This window comes from Gavialis gangeticus, unplaced genomic scaffold (genome assembly GCF_001723915.1).
Source record: "Gavialis gangeticus isolate Ggan-Ray unplaced genomic scaffold, GavGan_comp1, whole genome shotgun sequence".
Classification (NCBI taxonomy): domain Eukaryota; kingdom Metazoa; phylum Chordata; order Crocodylia; family Gavialidae; genus Gavialis; species Gavialis gangeticus.
The window spans coordinates 45,265,078-45,276,827 of NW_017729033.1; the positions used below are offsets into that span (position 1 = coordinate 45,265,078).

At 39.7% G+C, this 11,750-nt stretch overlaps 1 protein-coding gene across 2 annotated transcripts in view; it reads left to right on the top strand.

The window, feature by feature from the left end:
• The window catches only part of PI4K2B (phosphatidylinositol 4-kinase type 2 beta), a 51,384-nt gene that overhangs the window by 21,190 nt on the left and 18,444 nt on the right, over positions 1–11,750 (top strand). For both annotated transcript variants that reach the window (XM_019526137.1, XM_019526138.1), the window contains exons 3-7: positions 4,231–4,431; positions 7,186–7,317; positions 8,413–8,566; positions 10,124–10,191; positions 10,782–10,881. In XM_019526137.1, the coding sequence (XP_019381682.1) occupies positions 4,231–4,431; positions 7,186–7,317; positions 8,413–8,566; positions 10,124–10,191; positions 10,782–10,881 (655 nt within the window). The remainder of the gene's footprint in view (positions 1–4,230; positions 4,432–7,185; positions 7,318–8,412; positions 8,567–10,123; positions 10,192–10,781; positions 10,882–11,750) is intronic.

Below are 11,750 nucleotides of genomic sequence, written 5' to 3' on the forward strand. Positions count from 1 at the left end.
GAGCACCCCATTGTCAGCAGACAGGAATACGGAGGCAAAGAACTTGTTAAAGAATTCTGCCTTCTCTCACGTGTCCGTCACCAGCTGCCCTGCCTTGCCCCGTAGGGGTCCAGTGTTACCCTGAGACTTCTTGTTGCCTATATACTTGAAGAAGGACTTTTTGTTATCCTTAATCCCAGAAACTAATCTAAGCTCCAGTGCTGCTTTAGCCTCCCTTACCAAATCCCTACAAGCTTGGGTCAGGGAGGTGTACTCCTCCTCTGTCCCTGCCCCCTGCTTCCACCACCAGTACACTTTTTTTTCTTTGCCCTCAGGCCAGCCTGGATATCCGTGCTCAGCCATGGAGGTTTCTTGGACCCTTTTCCCACCTTCCTGCGCAGTGGAATTGCGTCCTGCTGTGCCCTGAGGATAGCCTCCTTGAGGAAGGACCACCTTTCCTGAACCCCCATACTAGCTACACCCTGGGCTCCGAGTGCCTCCTTGACTACTGCCCTGAGCACATCCAAGTTGGCTTTCCTAAAGTCAAGCATTTGTGCTGTGCTAGTTATCCTCCCTACTTTTCTCTGAATAGCAAACTGGATCACTTCATGATCACTGTCCCCGAGCCTCCCTTGTACTAGCACCTCCCCCACCAGGTTGTCCCCAGAGGCTAACACCAGAACCAGTATGGCGTCTTCCCTAGTGGGGGCGAGTACCTCCTGTACAAGGTGTAGGTCCTGTACACGCATCAGGAACCTTTGTGAGTGGCTAGACCGGGCCGACTGCTCCTCCCAGTTGATGTCAGGGTAATTTATATCACCCATGACCACAACATCCTTTGCATGCACGGGCTCCCCCAGCTGCCTGGAAAATTCCAGATCCAGCTCTTCCTCCTGATGTGGTGGCCTGTAGTAAACCCCTACTACCAGATCCCTCTCCCCCTGCCCTCCTTGAAGTTTGACCCACAGGGTCTCAGTTAAGCCTTCCTCTGGTCCCATTTGGAAGGTAGAACTGGTATACTGTTCCCTAACATAGAGCGCAACCCCCCCCTTTTTTCCCCTTCCAGTCTCTTCTAAACAACCCATAGCCCTCCATGTCTAATGCCCAGTCAAATGTTTTATCCCCCCATGTCTCCACTAGGCCAACCAGGTCGATTTTACTGCTTGCAAGCAGGAGAGCAAGCTCCTCCTGCTTGTTCCCCATGCTTCTTGAATTAGTGAAGAGACACCCTTAATCCTCCTGTGGGAGCCCTGGGCACCCCCCCTACCTGACAGACAACTGGTCCGTTGGTATATATATACCTGAGCTCTTACCTGGGCAGGTCCTACACCTGGTTGAGTTTTTTTTTTTCTTGCTCCTGTGTATCCCCATCCCCTGACAAACTTAGTTTAAAGCCCACCAGAGGAGGTCAACTAGCCTGTAAGAAAACAAACTCATACCTTTGGGGGAGATGATCGTGCCCCCAGACGCCCTCTGATCTGAAGTGTGGGTCATGGTCCAGGAAGCCAAATCCGGCGTGATGACACTAACTCCGGAGGCGCCGGTTCATCTCACCAGCGTGCAGCAATAAGCATGCAGCAAGTGGTGGTAGCTGTTTGTAAGGCAGGTACGCACTGTATAATCCTCTGCAGTACTTAGAAAAAGGGTGGTTAGATTATCATTAACAGATCAGTGTTGCATGTAGGCATCCAGTTCATCCTACAGAGAAATAACCTGAAACATACAGGAAAAAGAATGTCAGAGTAAAACCTTTGCAAGATGAAATGCTGTGTACTGTTTATAGTGTATTAATCTGGTGGCATATTGAATGAAACAAACATTAATTGTTTATAAATTTAGTTAAACTCTGTTGGACAGACTGGTTTTGGCTTTGTAATTTTAGTTTTCTTTCTGACCTTTGACATGTAGAACATTTTCACGTCCAAACTTACTGCTACCCACTTTAAGGATTTTTTTACAGTACGCAGGAGAACAGTAGCATAGAGAGATACCATTTGAAAAGTTACTGCTATGTGGATAAATAGTAAAATCTGATTGAAACTTTAACTGGATTAGGGCTAGTCAATATAGTTTCTTTATGTATATCCACTAGGACTTTTCACAAACACATTTTTTAAAACTTCAGTGCAGGAGTTGATCTACTGTAGGCAACATTCCCATGGGAAACTGCTGTATATGTACATACTGGCAGGCTGAGTGTCACTATGCTACTGCTGTTTCAGAAGTACACCATTGCGTAGCTGATTTCAGAGGTTTCTGTTGCCTTCTGACATGGCCTATGGTAATAAACAAAATAATCCATCTTTGTCCTACTTTGCCTGGATTTGCTTATGCAGGTCATAATTAGTGTTGTTTGTTTTGTGATGTTACTTAGAGCAGGACATGTCCAGTCCTGTAATCAAGCAATTGCCCTTATTTTTCTAAGTAGTGCAAACCTACATTTTATGATATCATTTCTAAAGAAAATTATAGGGTATGAAGAAATTTAAGCTAGTTTTGCAACTGTTGTTTTACATCTAGGCTGCTTATAAATACCAGTAAGTGGCAGCTTAAAATGCAGATTGCTGTGTTTCTAATTTGTCAAATTTATCCATTTTTTTTTTGTAGCTAATAGTCCTATGAAAGAATTACATTTGTTAATGACTTCAGGACAAGGTTATATATAGCTTCTTTTTTCTATAGGGATGTGTGTGAATCACTTAGCCTGCTGGCTTTGACTCAGGAGGCTCTGCTCCATGAGGATGTCCTCTGCCAGTCCTCCAAAGCAAGTTCAGTCTTTATACAAACAAACCAAATACCTCTATCCTCTTCCCCACCTCCCCCCACCCAGTATTTGAGGGAGTCTGGTTGGTAGATAGTTTAAGGGAATAATTCAAAGTTTTTACAGGTAAATGGAAACTTGAACTATTTTCTTTGTAAATTTTAACATATCTTATAGTAGTGTTCCACCATTTTCCCCCCAGAGCCTGTAAATTTCCTCTCCTAGTCTCTTTTAGAGATCCAATAGAAATTTTTAGCATCTAGTAGGCCCTTTTGCTTTGAAAATAAGGAGTGTTGTGTAAATCACAAATACATTCATAAATCACCAGCTGATTTGTCTGGTAAGAATCTCGGTGAAAATCTATTTTGAATTAAAAGATCAGGACCAGCAATGCTAAGGAAAGATGCATTTGTCCCTCAGGAAGCTTATCCATTTTTGATTAAGAACAGCTCTGCTACATGGGGGAAGCGGGTGCTAGAGCTGAACATGTACTTTTAAGTTTACCAAAAAATGGTCAGGAAGCTGTTAATTGAAACGTGCTCTGAGGAAATGTTGGCATTAGGTACGTAATTCATATAAGTTAATATCTATGTTCATTTCAGTCTTTTTTTTTAGTGCTCAGTGTTGGTTTATGTAGCAGAATTAAAAATTGTCCCTAATGAACGTACTTAGATTTTCTGAAATTTAGAAATACAGTCTGTCAGACTGTGTTTATCTTTTAACAGTACATGTAAAAGTAATGTTACAGTTTATGTAATAGATACATCATTTTAAGCTTTTTGTCTCTTCAAAATGAATGAATTGGCAATTGGAGGCATTGCCAAATTTTCAGCAACTGAATCTGAAGCATCTGTACAAGAGAAGACAGCTTATTAGAGATGTAACCAAATTAAAAAACTCACTGATCTTAATGTGAAGTTTACTGTAGCCAAAAACAATATCTAACATTGCTATGAAAGACTAGTATACTATAGTTGGGTCAATAAAATATATTACCTACAAAAATCCCCACTTCTGTTAGGCAGGTATTTAGCACATTTTGCTTGGTATAGTTGCATATCTGTTTTTAACATGTCAATGGGGAGATGATATTATGTATAAGGAAATCTGACTAGAACTATCAAACTAAGAGGAAAGATGCATGGGTTTTTTAACAGCTGCATGTGACAGCTGAAAATACTCTTAACCTCATTTAGATTATAAATCAACAGTCCCTTTTTAGTGTAAATAAAATCCCAAGCTTCTATGATCAAGAGTTTTACTTTCAATCCATGGCATTTCTAAACAAGCCGTTTGTTTCTGTAACTTATGAATGAAGATGAGAAACGTTATTGTTTGTTTAGGCTAAAATAATAAGCTGTAAAGCAGACTATATTTACTGATAGCAAACTGCTTTAAATTTGAAACTGAGTTTCCCACGTCAACTTGAAAAAATCTTGCACTTTGTATTATTCTCTGTGTATGATTTAAATTTTGCATGTTTTCCTTAGAAAACTATTGGAGTATTCAAACCAAAATCTGAAGAGCCTTATGGTCATTTGAATCCAAAATGGACCAAATACTTTCACAAGATTTGTTGTCCTTGCTGCTTTGGCAGAGGCTGCCTTGTTCCTAATCAGGGTTACCTTTCAGAAGCTGGTGCCTCTCTTGTGGATAACAAGCTGGGACTAGGAGTTGTACCAAAAACTAAGGTAAAATTTATACTACCTAATATGCTAGCACTTAGAAGACATGTCTACACATGCTGCTACATTGCCATAGCAATGTGCTACAGCAACGTAGCATCTGAGGGCAAAAACCATGATGCTGCAGCTACATCACCATCGTGATATGCTCCCTCAGTATAGTGTGTTGCTGTGGCCATGTAGTGGCTAAAAATAACCAAGCACATGGCACAGTAACAACAGTGCCGTAGGGACATATGTAGATGTGCCCAGAGATGCGAAATATGTGCAGTCTAGAATTAAACTGATTGTATTTGTTCTATCCCAAATGGGGAAAAAATGAATTGGTATTGGGATAAGAATAGTGAATGTGGATTATTTGTGCCATTGTAACAGGGTTAAATAATAGCAACTTGGGAGAGGGGGAATGCTGGGGGCACAGTGGCACTAACTCATGTTCCCCTCTGGAAATTCTAAGTTGCTGCATTCCTTTGCTTTTAGCAAACAACTGCAATCTGGTGCACATCTCACCCTCTCTAGTCATACTTAAGAGATGATGACCTACTATTGGTAAAAGTACTCCGAAGTTTCAGTGTTGATATTGGTATAAAGGTCCATGTACTACTTATGTCTCAGTATGAGTGATCAGTATGATTTCTGAGAGATTTCACCTATCTGAATTGCCTTTTTCAGCTGCAAATAAGTGGTACTAAAAAAAACTGTTAAAAGCATTAAGATTGTGAAATCGAGCACTGACAAGTTAGGAAATGTCAGAACTGATGTTGTCCATGAACTGTTACTTAATGCATGCCATACAGATCCTGCATTGATTACAAAATTAATATTTATTTTATGCTTTTTTCAAAGGTTCTCACAGCAGTGTTAGTACTTGAAAACATTAGCACTCATTGTTGATGAAGCATCACCCGGGGCACTCGCTTGAAGTCTCACCTGGGTCCAGTTCTGGCCCCCACATTTTAAAAAAATACATAGATAAGAATAGAACAATAAAAATAAGACATCTAAAAAATTGGAACAGATAAAAGAACTTAAATGTTCTCCTTTGCTGCAATTCAGCATTCCTACCCTATGAATTTTAATTGGTGCCTACAAAATGAAAAGCACACAAGTAGTGGCTGATGCTTAACAGCTTGATTTAAGACTGTGTGCAGATGTTCATTTCTTCTAACAGAAGAATAGCCCAAGAGTTGGGCTGAATTTAACAGATTTTTCTTTTATCTATATAGTAGAGAAACACTTTACTCTGTATTCACTGTTAAGAATAGTCACTGTACAACAGTTGGTAAATTTACTACTTTATATGGTTCCTTTGTATGAAGTGTATATTTTTAAAATGCCATGTGTAAATTAAATAGCAAACTAAAGTGTACATTGAAGGTATTATTGTATAGGTAATCTGACCCCCTGGCTGGAGGGCTTTACAGACAAGATCTCCAGGCAGGGGGCATTAGAAAGCTGCTCTAAGCCAGCTCTGCTCATATGGTAGTCCATTAATTGACAGCCAGTTCTTTCCTCTGCTTGGAAAGGGGGCAGGCTGTCAAGTGGAATTTGGCAGCTGCTGAAATACAGCAGATGCTCCAGATACCCTTGGGAGGGTTCCAGCCCTGTGAGACTGCCTTCATGCCTCCAAGCAGCTGATCAGCAGGAGGGTGGCATTCTCCCACAGTGGCAATGCTCCCTGTTCTCCCTGGCAGGAAAATAGTTTTGTTCTTTGTACTCTGGGAGCTAAGCAGAGGGAGTGGCTTGGCGCAAAGTCCCTGCCTGCTTCTCACATTGACAGCTCCTGTGTGAGAAGGAGCTGGGGCAGCTCTTCCACTCCCCTCCAGCAGATGGGAGGTGGGGAGCAGTTGCTCCCCACACCTCCAGATTGTGGTGACCTCATCTCAGGTAGTCATGGGAGCATTTCCTCTGGCTCCATTCCTCCTGGTCGCCAGAAGTTAAGGCAGGGGAAAGTGTGCAGACATTATTTCCCTGAAGAAACTTTCCCAGATGCTATTTTTAACCCTAGTTGTTCCTGGGTTTTTCTCCGAGCTGCCATTTTTTGCTCTTGAACACATTTGTTTTCTACTGGGAGAGTGGCAGTTCTCCTGGTAGAAAGTGAACTTATGTATGTTGTATACAAGACTTTGGCATCCTATAAGATTTCTGAAGCAGAGATGGTAATAATATCCAATTCTCCAGTTGAGCATTCAGCTTCTTTAGGCATGGTGTCATGTTTTTAGTGCAGTCCTGTCATTCACTGTAGTGTGTCAGACTACTGGAGGGCTAAGAGTTTTGCAGCCAAACATTCCCGTTTATGGCTTTATTAGTTCCTAGTTTGTTCCACAACCTATGCAGTAAATGAGACTTGGGGATCTATGGGAAGAAATAGTATTTATCATCAAATTAAAGACTAGTGAGCCAAAAGGACCAATCAGGGCTGCTTTAGTAGCCTAAATTCTGGCATTGTCTAACCTCCAGATGCCTGACTTTGTCAACCCAACATAGATCCTTGTATGTAATAGTAATACAAAATTATTGCACACTGGCAAGCGGGGACCCATGTAAGAACAAATAATTTAGAACATTCTGTCCAGTGTGCATTTACATGTTCAGCCATAATATTGTGTGTGTATTCACATATTAAATTTGCTTGTGTGGGTTCAGGAAGCATTCTGTTGTCTTGACTTATCTATGGCAATTGGTAATGTACTTTATTATACATCTATAATTAAAATCAAAATGAAAGGCAGTCCCAAGCTTTTAACTTTGTATTTTAAGGTTGTCTGGCTTGTCAGTGAGACTTTTAACTACAATGCAATAGATCGTGCAAAATCAAGAGGGAAAAAATATGCTTTAGAAAAAGTGCCAAAAGTTGCTAAAAAATTCCATCGGATTGGATTACCTCCTAAGGTAAGATCTTCTAAGATGATCTGTCAGAGTGTCTGTTGGTTTTTACTGCCTGTGTCTGTGCATGCTGGATCAAAGCCAGGGCATTTGTAAATAACTTCACTGCCTTAAGATCTGTTCAATCAGATTTTTTCATGCAAGTGAAAGGGGTAGCTGTACACAAACTTTGGTTCAAGTCGCAAAATTTATCCCATTTGTTGATTTTTTTTAATAGCTCTATTACATCATTGCACATCTAAATTTTCTGTTAAGGAAGAACACTTCCTTTTAAGGGAGAAATGTATCTTGTCTCTTTACATTTGTTCTTTGCTTATGCCCTTTTCCTTCCTGTAATAGTTACCTTTCTCTGCTTTTCAGTCTGTGTGCCCTCAATATCTTTTCTATACTATGCTGTTCTTCCTCTTCCTCTCTTTCTTGTTGTACTCTTATATCTGCTCCAAGCTTTTGAATCTTTCTTTCAGTCATTATTTTCTTTATTTAGATTCCTCATTTTATGTCCTTCAGTGTGTTCCTCCTTTTACTGTCTCCTGTCTTTGTAAGCAAAACCCCATAAGAACAAGATTCTTTTCTTGCACTCACCAAATCTTCCTGCAGTGTTCTTTTGTAAGTCAAGCAAATGCACAGACTTACGACTTAGCTGCAGCATGTGGGTGCCCAAGAATTTCCATCCATAGGATAAATGCTTTGCAGGCTCCCCCTGGAAGAATCATATGAACCCACATATGGGTTTGTAAGTGCAGGCTTTTCTGACAAAGTAAATCTTTCATCCTTTCAAACTTTTTCTGTGCTTCTCTCCAACATGTAGAGCCTCCCAGGTGTATCTTTTTCTTCCCCATACTCAGTGGCTCCTATACATGTGCAGGGAGGCTGTTCCGGTGCACTGTAACTACAGTGTCTCGGAGCAGACTCGATTAATTGCTGAAGTGTGCTAATTACTCTGAACTTTCTAGAAAAAAAACATAGTTTTTATAGCTGTCTGCAGGAAGCAATGTGTTTAATTCTTGAGTTCAGAACTTGTAAGGACCTCATCAGATTTTTCAGTTCACTTTTAAATTTAATCTACTTGAATATTCTCAATGTAGGTTTTTGAAATTGCAGGTTGGCTCCTTCCAGCTGTTTGTTGAGGGATATAAGGAAGCTGAATACTGGCTCAGGAAATTTGAAACTGATCCTTTACCTGAGAATACCAGGAAACAATTTCAGTCACAGTTTGAGAGATTGGTTACCTTGGATTATGTCATCAGAAATACAGGTACTTATCAGACTATCTTTTTCCTTGAGACAGAAATAATAAATAACGCTGACTGAGTGTAACCTTCTTCTAAATAAGTTTTGTTTGCTTTTCCAAAGACTGCAAGCTAGAAATTTTTATGTGAGCATGTGAAGTATTTTAGCTTCAGCTGTCCTTAAAACTTATTAAGCATCATAGTAGCTACATAAACAACATATTCTTGTTTCATTTTTTCCCTTTTTGGAAGAACTATTGAGAGGTAAGAGCAATATGTATTAAGTCAAACAAAAGTTAAGAGATGAAGTGTGGGTTTTTTTGTTTTTTTTAATGAATGCTGTTATCTGGCTTCACTTATGAAGTCATCAAGGGAATTCTGACGTCTGGCAGAACCATGTTCATGTTCCTGCTTCTCATATTCTAAGGTCCGAAGGACACTGGATTTTGAAAGAGAAGCCATTGTTGTCAGATCCTTCTATTGAGTGGAAGTATATAGCAGCCTAAGTGTACTTTTGCTAAAGAACTGGTATTCAGTATTGTCAGGCACTGAAGGAGAGCTGGGAAATATGGCCTCCCATGACTCCTCCTGTGTAACTGTGCTTCTGTGTAGCCCTGTACTTGAATATGTAGGAAGGTCAGTTTCCTCATTGAGTACAAAACATCTATCGATGTAGATGTCCCCTCCATTGCTGTTGGTCGTCTTCATACCCTCTTTCTGTAGTTTCCTTTTCTTTTCCTGTCTTCAGTGTCTATACAGATGAAGCAGACACAGCGTAGAAAGTTTTAGGATAAGGCTCTAGTGCTTGTGAGCCTCTAATATAGTGTGCTAACCTATTCAGTAGCTAAACTTTAGTACCTCCAAACCATTACTGTTTATGGACTCATTAGAGGACTATTTTTTAAAAAAAAAAAAAAAAAAGCATTCACTTAATTATTGTAGAACAACAAAAAGATTCAGTGTTTGGATACTCATCCAAATCTCTAAAGGACCTCTTGTGACAAACAACCTTCTGTAGCAACACAGTTCCTTTTCTACCCAGCAGACCCTATGAAAGAAGAAGCAACAGTCTTTTCAGAATTGAAGATGATTTCCTTATTTCCCTATTTCACAGCTATTTTGCACAAGTCATTTTCCCCTTTTTGGGTGGTTAGCTGAAGTTTTCAAATAGGATTCATTTTTGAATATCTGTGGTTGATGTTGTCACTGGTACAACTGTTTTTCCACTGACAGAGAACCCATACATGCAGTTGGTTCCAGCTATATGGGTCAAAGTGATTTCTGCTGTCCTCCTTGATATTGTGCAGTATGCTCAGTTGGTTAGGGGGAATGCAAGCCAGGAATATACAGGTCAATTCAAAATTGGAAAACGTTGTATAAAAAACTTTTTAATAATCTTTCCAATCTAATGTTATGGTCTAATACACAAATTTTACAGAATCTAAATGAGATTTTTTGTTGGAGACATTTGGGTGATATTTTTTGTTGGATCTTTTAGCAAATATTTTCAGTTAAATGAAAATTGTTATACACTATTTTGAAAAATTGTTTTACAAAGATCACATATGCTCTCCCTTTTAAAGACAGGGGCAATGATAACTGGTTAGTCAGATATGAAAAAGAAGCTGATGGAATTGACCTATCAGATAAGGTAAGGAAAAACCATGTTTTTAAAAATTAATGTAAATAATTTGAGCTTTTTTACAGGCTGAAGTAATTTGTTGAAATAGTAGTGTATGGTATTCCTTATCTAGGAATCTGATTCTGATATTGCAGTGATTCAGGACAAATGTATAGGTGTGCCTTTAGGATGGAATTTAATTTGATTGATCTGATTTATAGCAGTGGGGATTACCTTCATGTTAATAAATAGGAAGGTTTTTCAGCACACGTTTTATAATAAGTTGTCCACTTGTATAAAAACACAGTCCCTTAGGTCCATTATACTCTGTTCCTCTATTTTGGGTGCAGTTTTGCTTTTATATTTACATTAGGTCTTCTGGTTGTCTTGATGTGTTTATTTTGGTGACACATTTACAGAAAAGTGTAGGCGAACCTTAACTGCCTATGTTCTGGTTTGATTTTGGGTACTTTCACATAATGTTTAGACTTTGTAAAGAGTTAAACCATAGTGTTGTCACTAATTGGGCACTGGTTTACAGTTTTAAAACTCTTAATGCATTTTTCTAATATTTTTGTGCGTGTATAAATCATTACTAATTTGGAAATACTCCCCCCCAGGATATCCACTGGACTACTAGTAAAGAATCTATTATTAAAATTGCTGCAATTGACAATGGTTTAGCTTTTCCCTTTAAACATCCTGATGAGTGGAGAGCATGTGAGTATTATGTTCTTTAATCTGTTTTATTTTTAACTATTAAAAATAAAAGTAACTATTAAATTGGCATTCTTAGATTACTTTTTGAAGACCGTTTCACTGTGGTCACTTTTTTTTTTCTCCTCTTCAACAGCTTTAAGTTGGTAAAACTCCGAAGATTTAAACTCAGTTTTTAAACTCAAAGTTAAGTTGTTAACTCCCACCTCCTTTCTTTTTTCTTCCCCCTGCTTGTGGTGCCTACTTCAGTCTTGGAAGTTAAATAGTACTGGGCCTGGCAAAATCCACCTGGGAATCCCAGGTGCTGTAGGCAGCTGTCAGCTTCTTTGATGCATTATATTTCTAAATTATTGTTGTCCCTGCCCCCCACAGACCTATTTTAATTTCCTCCCCCCATCCCCCTTCCTTATTTTTCTCTCCTTTAGTTACTTCTCCCTTTTGACACCAAGCACGGCTGGTGCTTGATGGTGGGAAGGTGGAGAAGGGAGACGGCTAAAAACAAAAGGGCCCTGGAATTGGCAGGGTGGGTGCCAAAAAGAGTAGAGGGGGCCATCAGGATTGGACCTTTGGCTTCTAGCGCTGGACCATCCGACAGAGGCAGCTGCCTACCTACTTGGCTCAGCAAGTGGCACGTATATTGCATTTCTGTGATGTAGAGGCTAAGGTAACTTTTAGTTAAAAACTTGAGCAGACTAAATATAGATGCACCTTTAGTTTCACAGTACTGTAGTTGTGACTACCTCCGGTACAGTGTTGAGCGCACCAAGCTAGATTTACTGCAGTGATGCTCAACTTAGTTTCTAGGGTCAGAAGGGACCTGAGTAGATCATCTAGTCTGACCCCCGCCGTGGCAGAAAAGAGTACTGGGGTCA